We start from the raw sequence: 16,307 nt of genomic DNA, 5'->3' as shown, positions 1-16,307 counted from the left end.
GGGATCCTCAGGAGGAGGGCGTGTTTAGTTTGAAAAAGTATATTCAGTATTATTACTTTGACAAGTGGGGAAATTGAGACCCAAAAGAGAGTGAGACTTGACCAGTGCAGCATATCCAGATAGTAACTGCCAAGACCTGGGAACCTTGGTTTTCTTTCCACATTTTAAATCCCTTGTGGGATTTAGACGCTATACAGAATGTCAGAGAGAAGACACTGAGAAAATATCTGAAGTTGGATTTTTAATCTGTATTCGTATGTTTTTAAATATCTGTTTTCTTCATAATTTTGTTCCATTTGCCCTTAGAAGCTTATCTTGCTCTTCCCCCTCCCTCTTTAGACTCCACATTCCTCCATCATGTTGTCATCGTTTCGTAAACGCAGAGTACAGGTATTTGACCAGCATGCAGAAAACGGGTTGCCTTTTTGGTTTTGCCTGGCTTGCAGTGAAGGCATATTTGTGTCAAAGAGGTTGAATGAACCAAAGAAAGGGGGAAAAAAACCCTGCCTGCATGATGTTTCTGTTAAACAAATTGTTTAGGATTTGTTTGGGGTTTTTTTGGTGTTAAATTATCAGAAGTATTAGTAAATTTACTTGAAAATTTTCAAAGCCTTCCCTTTTTTTTTTTTTTCTTTAACCTCTCTCTCTTTAAGGCATGAATATATTAATTTCTTATCACCATTATGGTGTTTGCATGTAGTGTTTGCTGACTTTTTATTGGTGGCTACTTGGTTTTTAAGAACCAAGGGGCAAAACAGATTATCCTAGATATTTGGAAAAAATAATCTGAAAAATACATAGTAAAAATTGTTTTTAAAATTTGACAAATACTGTAAACTTGGGCTTGTTTCCTGTTCCATTGACTTCTTCCACCACAATTTCTATAATAAAATAGAGCTTCCCTTTTCATGTTTAAAAAACAGCTGTCCGGCAGGGTGTGGTGGCTCATGCCTGTAATCCCAGTGCTTTGGGAGGCCAAGGCGGGCAGATGATGAGGTCAGGAGTTCGAGACCAGCCTGGCCAGCATAGTGAAACCCCGTCTCTACTAAAAATACAAATACATTAGCCGGGTGTGGTGGCGGGCCCCTGTAATCCCAGCTACTGGGGAAGCTGAGGCAGGAGAATCGCTTTAACCTTGGAGGTGGAGGTTGCAATCAGCCGAGATTGCACCATTGCACTCCAGCCCAGGGACAGTGCAAGACTCCGTCTCAAAAAAATAAGTAAATAAACAGCTCTCTTTATTTGTTTTATTTGTGTACAGTCTTTGTTTTCTAAATTGGACCTTTTAAAAAAAAATTCAGTATCTTGATATCTCAAAATAAGAAATATAAACCTTGGAAATTTCCAGTGATTATAGGTGATAAATCCAAGGCAGGCCTTTTTATAAATCAGATGAGTTATTTATTTAAATGAGGTTTATAAAAATGGGCCACATTGTAACCATTTCCTGTTTTGAGTCATAGTAACAATAAGGAACTTAAATACCTCTCATCTGAATTTTGCAGGTTGAAAGGTAAGTAGCAGCAAGATAGTATTTGGGAAGCGTTCAGAAGTAAGTTTTCTCAATATTGCTCTGCATTTCTGGATTTTGATGCAATGCAGTATGAATCTTTTGCTTTCTTAAAGCTAAGTCCCTGCTCACCTCTGCACAATTGCGCTAACAAGTTGAAATGAATTAATCAGTTTGAAAGCTGACATGCTGATCCACAATCCTGATTTGGAATGTGGTTTAAGCAAAAATACTTGTTTTTATTTATGGTGTTCAGTCATCCTTTATGTATTATTGACCTCTCTGCTTACCATCAAATCTGCCACTAAAATCTGCAGCTAAGCTGGTTTTGAGTTAATTTTGTTTGACCTGAGAATCAACTGGTATACAATTTTATGAGTGCTAATCAATTATTTGGTGGTTTGTTCTTAGGGAAGCCCTTCCACATCCATGGATATAGTTCTCTTGCTTTGCAAATCTAAAATTTAGTAATAGGCTGGCATCCTAAGCCACAGAAAAAAGACATTGTCGGTTCTGCACATTTGGGTTCTGACTAAGCAACAAAAACAACTGATGAATGATTTCTGTGACCTTTTGCTTTGGATGATGATTATGAATTTTTCCATAACCAAATGACCAAATGACCGTTCATCCTGTTAGTCCCTAAAAATCCCTTTCTTGCAAAACTGTATGTCTAGTGGTGTCCTGCCTGAGAATCAGAATTCATTTTGTAGTATTCCAATCGCCTCTTACATCCAGTACATTCAGCTTGCTGAAAGAATGGCAATCCCAATGCTTTGTTTTTAATAGAGACTCCTTTCAGTCTCGCTATGATTCTCTCTTTTGGGATTCCATAGAGAAACTCTGCCGAATTCTTCTACTAAGGTCTGCGTGAGGGCATCCTAAACCATTCACTGCAGGTGCCAGGTTTACAGAGTCCAAAGCATTTGACCTTTGGTTCGAAAATGTTTGTATCTGCAGTCTTTTGTATTGCTTAACGCAGTGTGATTCCCACCCACTGCCTCTGCCTATACAAGGGGATATAGCTATATATCCCATAAATACCCCCCAATTTTTTATACCCCCAAATTTTATGCCCCCCAAATACCCCCAAATTTTTATTTGAGAAGTGAAAATTCCCCAAATACCAAGAACTGCCTGAAACAGCTGTCTCTTGACATTCATCAAGAAGACAAAGATATTCAGGTCTAATCTCTTTTGTAGGAATCCATTTTCAGTTGATATTGTGTATAAGTTTGTGTTTGATATGGATCATTCTGAAGCATGCTATATCTTTGGATTAAATTAGAAATTTCTAACCAAGATTCATATCTTTAGACCCCACTCTTCTGAGATCTGGCAGTATTGTAAGAATGCTGACAAGTTCATTTTATTTATTACAATAGAGGACATGGTTGTAATTCCTGTTTTATCCCCCTGAGATTCACATTACTTGCTGAATGTTGCAGCTAACGTTTGCTGCATTGCAGCATTTGTAGCCTATGTCTTCAGTCTTCTCTAATAATATTTTGCAAATATATACCTTTTTTTTTAAGTTACCTTAAATGGGAAGTTGTCCTTAAACATGTAGAGAATATACTTAGCACTTTATTTCCCCTCCTTCAGTCTCCATGTGAACGGACTTGATTGGCAAAATCAAAGACAGCCGGCTCCTTTGAGATAAGCAGTCAGTTGATTGCATTCCTAGGAAGTCGTCTCTGTTGTGGTTTTTAGGCAGTTAGTGGAACTGATAGATAGGCTAGTAAGATTGGAGTTTGTTTTTTAATGGCACATTTCCCAGATTTTTCCTTTCTGGCGCTCTCAAAAGGCGTTAATCCCATATGGCTGGGAACAGCCTGGAACATTCTCTGTGAAGTCGGCCTTATCAGTCTGCTGCATATGCCAGGGAAGGGGTGGGGTGCTTGCAGCATGCAGCCTCAGTTGTGGAAGGAATGTGGCGCGCCCAGGCAGAGTTGACATTTCAGTAACTCTGACAGTTTCCGGTAAAAGGTTGTGGCACCTTTGGATGGCAGGAATTCTTAATGATATTTATGAGAATTTTCCTGTGTTTAATGTAGTCTGCAGAAATCCTTTTAGGAGCAAAAAGAAACTGGAACTCGTGTAGATAAACAAGAGACAGCGCCCTATCAGGTTAAGAGCGGCGAAACTCTTACCCATAATCTTTTTTGGTGTCTCCTGTAATTGTACAAGTGAAAATACTGAATGCTGACTGCAGTGGGAGCACATTGGTGACTTTCAGATACCCAGCTCCCCAGAGACAGCCTGTTGTGGCTTGGCAGACCTCCCACCTACTGACGTCAGCTGATCTACTGCAGGAAAGAAAAGTCCATTATTGCCTGACCAAAGCACTTGGTATAGAATTGACTTGTTCTACTTCACTGGGGTGACAAAGAGGGCCTTTTAGGTTGATTAATTTCAGCGGGGCCTTGCGGAACTGTCTCTCTGGATTGGTAGGATCAAATCAGCAAGCTGGGCCCAAGCAGGGGTACTTGCTCAGGTGGAACCTTTGCAATATTATGATGGAGATTTTCTTCTCATCATAAAGGGATGCTCCCAAATGTGATTTCTTAATTTCCGTAGCAGTAAAGAATTTTAGAAATGCAGTGACTCCTGTGATAGGAGGCAGAACAGCACCGTACACTCGAATCCTGGAGACTTCCATCTCTTTCAGGAGCTCGTGTACAGTGTCGTTATTGTTCCATGTGTAGCTATACCTTCCCTGGAAATTTTCTTTTTTTTTTTTTTTTTTTTGAGACGGAGTCTCGCTGTGTCTCCCAGGCTGGAGTGCAGTGGCGTGATCTCGGCTCACTGCAAGCTCCGCCTCCCGGGTTCACGCCATTCTCCCGCCTCAGCCTCCCAAGTAGCTGAGACTACAGGCGCCCGCCACCACGCCCGGCTAGTTTTTTGTATTTTTTAGTAGAGACGGGGTTTCACCATGTTAGCCAGGATAGTCTCGATCTCTTGACCTCGTGATCCCCCCACCTCGGCCTCCCAAAGTGCTGGGATTACAGGCTTGAGCCACCGCGCCCGGCCGGAAAATTTCTTTACAAGATATTTTGTAAGCAAACAAATTAGACGCATAATTTCTCAATGTTTTTCCATCTTAACTGTTGCCTGAGGGTTGAGAACAAAGGAAATATATAAATAAATGAGTCTAACCCTAATTGTTTACTAAGACTCAGTCTTAAATAATTTTGACTGTTTTTTGTTTTTGTTTTTGTTTTTTGAGACGGACTCTTGCTTTTTTGTCGCCCAGGCTAGAGTGCAGTGGCGCGATCTTGGCTAACTGCAACCTCCACCTCCCGGGTTCAAGCGATTCTCCTGCCTCAGCCTCCCAGGTAGCTGGTACTACAGGTGTGCGCCACTATGCCTGGCTAATTTTTGTATTTTTAGTAGAGATGGGGTTCCACCGTGTTGCTCAGGCTGGTCTCGAACTCCTGAACTCAGGCAATCCACCCCCTTCGGCCTCAAAGTGGTAGGATTACAGGTGTGAGCCATGGCACCCACCTTTTTTTTTTTTTTTTTTTTTTTTTTGACACGGAGTCTAGCTCTGTCACCCAGACTGGGGTGCAGGGGCTTGATCTTGGCTCACTGCAAACTCCGCCTCCCAGGCTCAAGCGATTCTCCAGCTCCAGTCTCCTGAGTAGATGGGACTACAGGCATGTGCCACCACACCCAGCTAATTTTGGTATTTTTAGTAGAGACAGAGTTTTACCATGTTGGCCAGGCTGGTCTCAAACTCCTGACCTCAGGTGATCCGCCCTCCTCGGCCTCCCAAAGTATTGGGATTACAGGTGTAAGCCACCACGTCTGCCTCACTGTTTTTTCACTCCAAAGTGGGGATATGAAAAGGAACTAATAAAGAGGGAGTGAAGGCCGGGCGCTGTGGCTCACGTCTGTAATCCCAGCACTTTGGGAGGCCGAGGCGGGTGGATCGCCTGAGGTCAGTTCAAGACCAGTCTGGCCAATATGGTGAAACACAGTCTCTACAAAAGTACAAAAATTAGTTGGGCGTGGTGGCAGGTGCCTGTAATCCCAACTACTGGGGAGGCTGAGGCGGGAGAATCACTTGAACCTGGGAGGCGGATGTTGCTGTGAGCCCAGCTAGCATCACTGCATTCCAGCCTGGGCGACAGAGTAAGACTCCATCTCAAAAAAAAAAAAAAAAAAAAGTGAAAGGAACTAATAAATAACCAAACAGCCATCAATAAATAATATGTCGGCCAAGTGTGGTGACTCACACCTGTAATCCCAGCCCTATGGGAGGCCGAGGCGGGTGGACCACGAGGTCAAGAGATCAAGATCGTCCTGGCCAACATAGTGAAAGCTTGTGTCTACTAAAAAGAAAAGACATGCAAAAATTAGCTGAGCATGGTGGTGTGTAATTGTAGTCTCAGCTACTTGGGAGACTGAGGCAGGATAATCGCTTGACCCTGGAGGTCAAGGTTGCTGCGAGCCGAGATCGCGCCATCGCACTCCAGCCTGGCAACAGAGTGAAATTCCATCTCAAAAAAAAAAAAAAAAGACTGGGCAGGGTGGCTCATGCCTGTAATCCCAGCTCTTTGGGAGGCCAAGGTGGGCGGATCACGAGGTCAAGAGATTGAGACCATCCTGGCTAATACGGTGAAACCCCATCTCTACTAAAAATACAAAAAATTAGCCAGGCGAGGTGAAAAAAAGAGTATGTCAACTCTAATCATGTTAAGAATCACTGGTTCTAGTGTGCCATATTCTGGGAACCGGAGGATCCCAGGTCACCCTGGGCTTTGCAGCTTGCGTGCTAGATTACCTGTCTCCCGACTACTTAATTATAAAACGATGGCAGTTTATTTCCAAGCTCTGAATATAATTGGATCTATAATATGTGCCAAGTCCTGAGTTCTGCGCCCAGACAGTAGGAGTAAAATATGATCTTCTTTATTGTTCCTTAAAGAACTTATGAATGTGGTAGGGAGAACATGATAATTTCATGGCAGAATGTGGCAGTGTTGTAAGGTGAATGATAGGGGTGGGTGGTCAGGGAGTGGAGACTTCTGATTCAGAAAGACTTCATAGAGGACGAGGCATTTGCTTTGGACTCTGAGAGATCTATATGATTTGTTTTTTATATATTTTTTTAAGAGGCTGGAGTGCAGTGGCGCAATCTTGGCTCATCACAACCTCCGCCTCCCAAGTTCAAGTGATTCTTCTGCCTCAGCGCCAAGTAGCTGGGACTACAGGCGCATGCTACCACACCTGGCTAATTTTTGTATTTTTAGTAGAGATATGGTTTCACCATGTTGGCCAGGCTGGTCTCAAGCTCCTGACCTTGTGATCCACCTGCCTCGGCTTCCCAAAGTGCTAGGATTACAGGCGTTAGTCACCGCGCCCAGCCGAGATCTGTATGATATTAGATGGTAGGGTTGGGAGTGGGAGAGAAGAGCGCACTCCTGAGAAAGGGAACTTTTTGAGCTTTCAAATGGACCCTGTCCAGGGCCTGTAATTGGGGTTGGTGAGGGAGTTTGATGTGAGATACAGCTGGAGGAGACAACTGGAAGGTGACTGACTGAAGTCATGTTTACCTTCTAGTAAGTGTGATGATAGTGATCCTTGTCAGGATCCTCATCAGAAATCAACCTTCTCCAAAATAGGCTGACAGACTTAGGGCAGCAGTGTAAACTAGAACTGCCTGTTATCATTAAATATTATTACAGAAACGCTTTGAGCACACATTAAGATTTTCAAGGTCACCCCCAGTTTTTAGTTTTAAGGACTTGACGTCTGTTTTAAGAGTAGAAAATAGGCCAGTGCAGTGGCTCACAGCTGTAATCCCAGCACTTTGGGAGACTGAGGTGGGTGGATCACTTGAGTCCAGGAGTTCGAGACTAGCCTGGGCAACGTGGTGTAACCCCGTTTGTACAAAAAATATAAAAATTATCCAGGTGTGGTGGCACCCGCCTGTAGCCCTAGCTACTTAGGAGGCTGAGATGGGAGGATCACTGGAGCCTAAGAGGCAAGGTTGTAGTGAGCCAAGATTGTATCACTGCACTCCAGCCTGGGCAACAGAGTGAGACCCTGCCTAAAAAACAAACAAAAAAATAAAAACCAGCCACTTTCTCAGAGTATACTGCCATGTGGTCAATCCAAGATTGGTAATTCCGATTTAGTCATTAGGTTGACACCTAGTTGTGTAGCTTTAGTCAGCACATTCTTTATTTGTCATTCTTGTCATGAATCTAGCACTTAACTGGATAGAATTCCAATTTTACAATATGGGAACTGAAAGATTCATTATGGAGCTTTCTCCCTCCCCCTTACAAATGAATTCAGGTCTGCTGCTGCACAGCAGCTGCAACACTCAGCATGGACTTGATTATTTATTCAACCAACATTTCTTTTTTTTTTTTTTTTTTTTTTTTGAGACAGGGTCTCATTCTGTCACCCAGGCTGGAGTGCAGTGGTGCGACTACAGCACCTGCCACCATGCCTGGATACTTTTTTTTAAGAGCCAGGGTTTAGCCATATTACCTAGGCTGTTCTCAAATTTCTGGGCTCAAGCAGTCTGCCCACCTCAGCCTCCCAAAGTGCTGGGATTGCAGATGTGAACCATGGCGCCCGGCCTATTTAACCAACATTTCTTTTTTTTTTTTTTTTTTTTTTTTTTTTGAGACGGAGTCTCGCTCTGCCGCCCAGGCTGGAGTGCAGTGGCTGGATCTCAGCTCACTGCAAGCTCCGCCTCCCGGGTTCACGCCATTCTCCTGCCTCAGCCTCCCAAGTAGCTGGGACTACAGGCGCCCGCCACCGCGCCCGGCTAGTTTTTTGTATTTTTTAGTAGAGACGGGGTTTCACCGTGTTAGCCAGGATGGTCTCGATCTCCTGACCTCGTGATCCGCCCGTCTTGGCCTCCCAAAGTGCTGGGATTACAGGCTTGAGCCACCGCGCCCAGCCACCAACATTTCTTAATGACCTCTGTATGCTAGAAATCAGGGATACAGGGCCGGACATGGTGGCTTACACCTATAATCTTAGCACTTTGGAAGACCGAGGTGGGAGGATCATTTGAGCCCAGGAGTTCAAGACCATCCTAGGCAACATAGCAAAACCCTATCTCTACAAAAAAAATTTAAAAATTAGCCAGTCATGGCTGTGCATGGTGGCTCACGCCTGTAATCCCAGCACTTTGGGAGGCCAGGGCAGGTGGATCACGAGGTCAGGAGTTCAAGACCAGCCTGGCCAACATAATGAAATCCTGTCTCTACTAAAAATACAAAAATTAACCAGTCACCATGATGGGCGCCTATAATCCCAGCTACTTGGGAGACTGAGGCAGGAGAATTGCTTGAACCTGGGAGGTGGAGGTTGCAATGAGCCAAGATCGTGCCACTGCACTCTAACCTGGAGACAGAGCAAGAGTCCGTCTCAAAAAAAAAAAAATTAACCAGTCATGGTGGTATGGACCCATAGTCACAGCTACTTGGGAGGCTGAGGTGGAAGGTTCACTTGAACTGTGGAGGTTGAGGTTGCAGTGACCCGTGATTGCACTCCATCCTGGGCAGCAGCAAAGTAAGGCCCTGTCTCAAAAATAAATAAATAAATAAAAATCAGGGATACAAAGATTAGGTTGCTCGGTGTAATCATGCCTTAGGATATATGTACAAGTGCTTTGCAAATTTGAAGAGAAAAGTGATTACATCTGAGAAGGAGGGAAGGCAGGAACATTGGTTACAGTTTAGTAAAGAGTCAGGATCCTCCAGTTTACCCATTTCAGCTGGGTGTTGAGATATAAATAAATAAGCGCTATCTAGGCAAAGAAGAGTCATAGAATATTCTAGACAAAGGAAGCATGTGCGCATGCTTGGGGTTTTAAAGGGAATTACGCATTTTGGAGCAGAAAGAATACTTCTGTCCGCCACAAGGGTAGGGGGCATGGGTGAGAGATAATACCAGGCAGGCGTGTTGGGCCAGTTTGTGAAGGTCCTGCTCAAGAGGTGAGTTCTTTCCTCTGTCAGAAGGAAGCCATAGGTTGGGCGCGGTGGCTCACGCCTGTAATCCCAGCCCTTTAGGAGGCCAAGGCGGGCAGATCATGAGGTCAAGAGATCGAGACCAGTCTGGCCAACATGGTGAAACCCCATCTCTACTAAAAATACAAAAATTAGCCGGCCATGGTGGTGCGGGCCTGTAGTCCCAGCTACTCGGGAGGCTGAGGCAGGAGAATTACTTGAACCCTGAAGGCAGAGGGCAGTGAGCCGAGATGATGCCATTGCACTCCAGCCTGGTGACTGAGCAAGATGCCGTCTCAAACAAAAAAAAAAGAAAGGAGCCATGAAAGGTTTGGGAGTGGCATGGCGAAGAATGTCTCCTTTTAGAGTATAAAAAATTTTGGACTGTGGAAAAACAATAATACAACAAAAATACAGAGTTGATATGTAGAGAATAATTTATTTTTATTTATTTATTTTTGAGATGGAGTCTCGCTCTGTCACCCAGGCTGGAGTGCAGTGGCACGATCTCCACTCACTGCAAGCTCTGCCTCCCGGGTTCATGCCATTCTCCTGCCTCAGCCTCCCGTGTAGCTGGGACTATAGGCGCCCGCCACCGTGCCCGGCTAATTTTTTGTATTTTTCGTAGAGACGGGGTTTCACCGTGTTAGCCAGGATTGTCTCAATCTCCTGACCTCGTGATCCGCCTGTCTTGGCCTCCCAAAGTGCTGGGATTACAGGCGTGAGCCACCGCGCCCGGCCGAGAATAATTTAAAGGAATGGTGATGTGACTAAAATCAGCTCATCTACACTTCTCCAGGAAGGCGGTCTCTTAGAAAGGCAGTCTTCAGAGCTGATCAGGCACAGATAGTGCCTTCCTACCACCAATGAGAACTGCTTGAATCCCTACAGAGCTGGGGCACTAGCTGGAAACTCTGACCTCAGCCATCTCTTGCTGTTTACCTGCTAGGTGGATATGGGGCAGCACTCTTGACAGGTTTCATTCCTAACTCTTAGCCAACTCACCCTTTTATTTCTGTCTTGGGATAGGCAACAGGATAAAGGAAAGAACTCCCAGATGTTTCCAGGGTAACACAATTTTATACCTTTTATACATTGTGGAACAATAGCTGGAAGGGACCAGCAGGCTTATCTGTTCTGCTTCCTTACTGAACCCGGACACCTCTCTATAGACTGTAATTTTAAAGTTCGAAGAGACTTGAGACCATGTCGTTTTTCCTGACATTTTAGTCACTGTAGGAAATTGAGGCATGGAGAGGGAAGGTGGCTAGTGTGAGGTCACATGTTACTGACAAATTCGGAAGCTTTTTGGCATTAATCTATATTTTCTTCTGTGTTCCTTAATTAGTTAGAGGATAAAATGGCATATTCTTTGTTTTCAGTTTTTGTTTTGTTTTGTTACCCAGCCCGGAGTGCAGTGGTGCAATGATGGCTTGCTGCAGTCTTGAACTCCTGGGCTCAGGGGATCCTCCTGCCTTAGCCTCCTGAGTAGCTGGTACCATAGGCACACAGCACCATGCCCAGCTATTTTTTTGTATTTTTAGTAGAGGTGGTATTTCACCTTGTTGCCCAGGCTGCTCTTGAACTCCTGGAGTCAAGCAGTCTGCCACTTTGGCCTCCCAAAGTGTTGGGATTACAAGCATGAACCACCACACGCCCTGCCTGAAAGGAATTCTGAATGGACTTATCAACAATTATTTGAATACCACAATTGCTGTTTCCTCTGAATCCTTGAATCCTTTGTAGAATTGACAGCACAAACCATAGTTCTCCCATTCATAGTTTTCACTTGGTTTCCTTGCCATGTGTGGGTTAGGCATCTTCTGAGGGCCCTATGTAGGTAGATGTTGCAGGGGAATGGATGGCCATTTTTAATAAAGGAATAAGGTCTGGGCTTCATTGTTCCTAAGAAGGAGCTGTCTTCTCAATTCATTTGTCTGCTGGGTTTACGTGATAATTTTTTCTTTCCTTCAGAGAGGCTAATTTCTTTTTATCTCTTTTGGTGCCTATTGGTACTTATCTCAGGGCATTTTGTCATTTCAGAAAATGGACCCAAGTGGGGTCAAAGTGCTGGAAACAGCAGAGGACATCCAGGAGAGGCGGCAGCAGGTCCTAGACCGATACCACCGCTTCAAGGAACTCTCAACCCTTAGGCGTCAGAAGTTGGAAGATTCCTATCGATTCCAGTTCTTTCAAAGAGATGCTGAAGAGCTGGAGAAATGGATACAGGAAAAACTTCAGATTGCATCTGATGAGAATTATAAAGACCCAACCAACTTGCAGGTACGTCTGATCTCCTGGGATTCCTGCCAAAATTCAAGAGCCCAAATGTTCTTACCCAAAAATCAGACAAGGAAAGTTACTTAATTATGACCTTGAGAGATTGGACAAGAAGAAGAATATAATAAGGAAGGACAAACTCAGTTTTCCCGTATTGTATTAGTGAGGGTGAATGTGGAATCTTACAGGTATTAATTGTCTTTTCTGAATGCTTTAGACTGATGGTTCTCAAACCTCTGCCTTGATACTACTGGTGATCTTTAAACATTTTTCGGGAAAGTTCTGGGTTAATCTCTTGGAATGAGGTTTTTGTTTTGTTTTGTTTTTGTTTTTGTTTTTGTTTTTGTTTTTGTTTTCTGAGACGGAGTTTCACTCACGTTGCCCAGACTGGAGTGCAATGATATGATCTCGGCTCACTGCAACCTCCACCTCCCAGGTTCAAGTGATTCTCCAGCCTCAGCCTCCCAAGTAGCTGGGATTACAGGTGCCTGCCACCTTACCCAGCTAATTCTTATATTTGTAGTAGAGATAGGGTTTCGTCATGTTGGCCAGGCTGGTCTTGAACTCCTGACCTCAGGTGATCTGCCCACCTTGGCCTCCCAAAGTGCTGGGATTACAGGCATGATCCACTGCACCTGGCCTGGAATGAGTTTTTGAGAAAGGCATAACAGTGTTGTTGCTGGCAAAAATTTATAGTTATTCTGGAGTCAGATATCAAAAAAATAAATACTTACATTTTTTAGTCCCTTTCAGAGACTTGGTAAATCTTACCAAAAGCAAAGCGTGAATCTTATGGTATGTAAATTATATATTTAAAACTCTTTTTTTTTTTTTTTTTTTTTGAGATGGAATTTTGCTCTTGTTGCCCAAGCTGGAGTGCAATGGTGCAGTCTCAGCTCGCTGCAACCTCCGCCTCCCAGATTCAAGCGATTCTCCTGCCTCAGCCTCCCGAGTAGCTGGGATTGTAGGCATGTGCCACCACGCCCGGCTAATTTTTTGTATCCTTAGTAGAAACAGGATTTCATCATGTTTGCCAGGCAGGTCTCAAACTCCTGACCTCAGGTGATCCACCCACCTCAGCCTCCCAAAGTGCTGGGATTTACAGGCGTGAGCCACTGTGCCCAACCAGAACTTTTTTTGTGAAAAGGGAAAGCCTTTCTTCTTACTTATTTTGGTGAAAAATTTTTTTTTGTTGTTGTTGAGACAGAGTCTCGCTCTGCCGCCCAGGCTGGAGTGCAGTGGCCGGATCTCAGCTCACTGCAAGCTCCGCCTCCCGGGTTCACGCCATTCTCCTGCCTCAGCCTCCCGAGTAGCTGGGACTACAGGCGCCCGCCACCTCGCCCGGCTAGTTTTTTTTTGTATTTTTAAAGTAGAGACGGGGTTTCACCATGTCAGCCAGAATGGTCTCGATCTCCTGACCTCGTGATCCGCCCGTCTCGGCCTCCCAAAGTGCTGGGATTACAGGCTTGAGCCACCGCGCCCGGCCTTTTTTTTTTTTTTTTTTTTGAGACAGAGTCTCGCTCTGCCGCTGGGGCTGGAGTGCAGTGGCCGGATCTCAGCTCACTGCAAGCTCTGCCTCCCGGGTTTACGCCATTCTCCTGCCTCAGCCTCCCGAGTAGCTGGGACTACAGGCGCCCGCCACCTCGCCCGGCTAGTTTTTTGTATTTTTAGTAGAGACGGGGTTTCACTGTGTTAGCCAGGATGGTGTCGATCTCCTGACCTCGTGATCCGCCCGTCTCAGCCTCCCAAAGTGCTGGGATTACAGGCTTGAGCCACCACGCCTGGCCTTGGTGAAAGATTTTTAAAGAAAATTGCTTTGGTAGCAAGTAGAACAGTAGTTGGGCCCATGGATTTTTTAACTATAAAAAATTGACTACAGTAACCTAAGAAGAGAATGAAGAACACTGCTTTAGGTACAATCCCTGCCTGGCAGGCCCCTTCCCATCTTAGTATTTGATGAAAAAGAGGTATTGAGAAATGGAGTGTAGGCGGGGTCAAAGAGTCTGGCCCTCTAAAGCAAGTGAAAGAAAGTCTCATGTGTGAGTGAATATGGATGGATTTTTCAAGAGTACACACTGAATGTTGAGAAAACTGTTAGTATTAGTTCTGTATTTCTAGCAGGGACCAGATGTTCACATAAAGGCTCATTTTCTGATAGCAAAAAAAAAAAATTATTAATGGGATATTTTGTAGCATCTTCCACTGACAATGTTAGTTCTCAACAGCGAGTGAGGACCATTGATGGCCCTCACTGGCCAGGCTTTCAGAGGGCCAGGAGAAATGCAGTCAGTATTTGAGGAATTGAGCAGGTAGAGAATGGGCGAGGTGCCAAATGATGTGTCCCTAACTAGAGGGAGCAGGATTGAGGAGGGAAGGAACAGGGGGGTACAAAATGCTGATGCTGTGTGGTTGCGTCTGAGGCTCACTTCAAGGTCCACCAACAGGGAAAGCTTCAGAAGCATCAAGCCTTTGAAGCTGAAGTGCAGGCCAATTCAGGAGCCATTGTTAAGCTGGATGAAACTGGAAACCTGATGATCTCAGAAGGGCATTTTGCATCTGAAACCATACGGGTGAGTATGAGTAGCTTGTGGTGTGGCGGTTTCATCTGGGTGGAGCATTGTAGATTCATGCATACATGTCAGTTTGGGTTCCCAAAAAGATAGACTTTTCCAGCTTTTAAAAGAATTTATGAAGTCTCCTTAAGAAGTTACCCAAATCCTGCCTTTGTAATATGACAACATGAATATAAGCAAGGATTTGTATACTCAGTGAGGAAATTAATATTCCTTTTGTAGAGCAAATTAGAATGTGATTATACTTTAAAGAAAACTGTAAATTTAACATTTGTAAATGGCAATGAGATGGGAGAGCATATTAGTGAAACTGGCAAATTTAAGGACTCGAATATAAAGATAAATAGAAACAGTCACAGACACTATGAAGAAGGTTATCTGTGGGAAAGCTTGTTGTCTTGAATCTCGGCTTGCCCTGGGAGGGGTTTACTGAGGTCTAGGCAGCAAGCCTGTTAAAGCTCCAGCTCTAAGGAACGATTTGTGGCACCTATTGGTCAACGACCGTGGTGATGGGACTGACTTTGAGGCAGGAGTCCTCGAACTCTTTGGTCTGGCTGATTTTAGTGACAGTTTATTGGGGCTGAGGTAGTAATTGATGTTTCTCTGCTTCGTTTCACATTTCTAGTATGAAGATATTAAGGGAAAACAAACCTCTTGACAGTGAGGTGTGCACATTGAGTTTCTTATAAGTGGATGCACTTATCTATCTTTGATACACATCATGTCTAGCTGTGTGTTCTTTTTGGTTCTTTGTCATCCAAAGCCACATTGCTTGAGGCCCACCCTTTTCTAGTATTTTACCTGTCAAAGCAGTCCTGAAGATGTAAATGAAAGCTGTACCCTTAAGCCCCAGCTAGAACTGTTTTGTCCACCACTCTTCCTTGATAACTGTGTGGAGGATTCTTTCACTGAGGATCCAGTCTACTCATTTTCAACAATAAATATTTGTTTTCTCACGTTTGCTTGGCAATACTCTGCAGTCTCATATTAAGGACTTACAATTAGCCCTGAGATGTATGATGAATAATTATTAACTATTACTAATAATGATGACTGTAAATAGGAAATAAAAGTGAATTCCAAATATCATATGACATTTAATAACATTTAACCCATTTGGGCAATGTAGTATGTGTCTGCAATTAAATACAGATATTTATCTGCCCATCTTCCCACTATTTTATATACAGTCTTAGAGTAAATGAGATCAGTATGTCTTATTATTCTATCCAGGGATAGAAGTTGTTTTCCCAGAGTGAATGAGGCACCTCTGTAGTAGAATATGTAACCAGCTTATAGATGGGAACATTAGACAGATATCAAGTGTTTGGCTTCAGTAATTAATCAAGGGGGAAGGGAGGAGGACCCAAAGCTGACTTTATTTATGTCTATTAGTACCCTCTGCCCTGTTTAGACAGCCTATTTATTTATTTGTTTATTGAGACGAAGTTTTGCTCTTGTTGCCCAAGCTGGAGCAGAATGGCAAGATCTCGGCTCAATGCAACCTCTGCCTCCCAGGTTCAAGCGATTCTCCTGCTTCAGTCTCCCAAGTAGCTGGGATTACAGGTGCCTACCACCATACCCGGCTAATTTTTGTTTATTTAGTAGAGATGGGGTTTCACCATGTTGACCAGGTTGGTCTTGAACTTCTGACCTCAGGTGATCTGCCCGCCTCGGCCTCCCGAAGTGCTGGGATTACAGGTATGAGCCATCGTGCCCAGCCCAGATGATTTATTATTATTATTATTATTTTTATTTTTTTGAGATGGTGTTTTACTCTTGTTACCCAGGCTGGAGTGCAATGGCGTAATCCTGGCTCACTGCAACCTCCACCTCCCAGTTTCAAGTGATTCTTCTGCCTCAGCCTCCTGAGTAACTAGGATTACAGGCATGTGCTGTGCCACCACAGCCAGCTAATTTTGTATTTTTAGTAGAGATGGGGTTTCTCCATATTGGTCAAGCTGG

General features: G+C 44.0%; 1 protein-coding gene across 23 annotated transcripts in view; it reads left to right on the top strand.

The window, feature by feature from the left end:
- SPTAN1 (spectrin alpha, non-erythrocytic 1) overlaps positions 1–16,307 on the top strand; it is an 85,757-nt gene that overhangs the window by 2,445 nt on the left and 67,005 nt on the right. For 19 of the 23 annotated variants that reach the window (XR_013404656.1, XR_013404654.1, XR_013404655.1 and 16 more), the window contains 2 exon segments: positions 11,533–11,772; positions 14,214–14,339. Coding sequence is in view for 18 of the 23 variants with exons in the window: in XM_077965636.1 (XP_077821762.1) it covers positions 11,536–11,772; positions 14,214–14,339 (363 nt within the window). In the remaining 5 variants the exon portion in view is untranslated. 23 annotated transcript variants of the gene reach the window in all.

The sequence above is a fragment of the Macaca mulatta genome, chromosome 15 (genome assembly GCF_049350105.2).
Source record: "Macaca mulatta isolate MMU2019108-1 chromosome 15, T2T-MMU8v2.0, whole genome shotgun sequence".
Taxonomy (NCBI): Eukaryota; Metazoa; Chordata; class Mammalia; order Primates; family Cercopithecidae; genus Macaca; species Macaca mulatta.
Note: the sequence above shows the minus strand (reverse complement) of the source record. Positions and strands in the feature narration are given on the sequence as shown.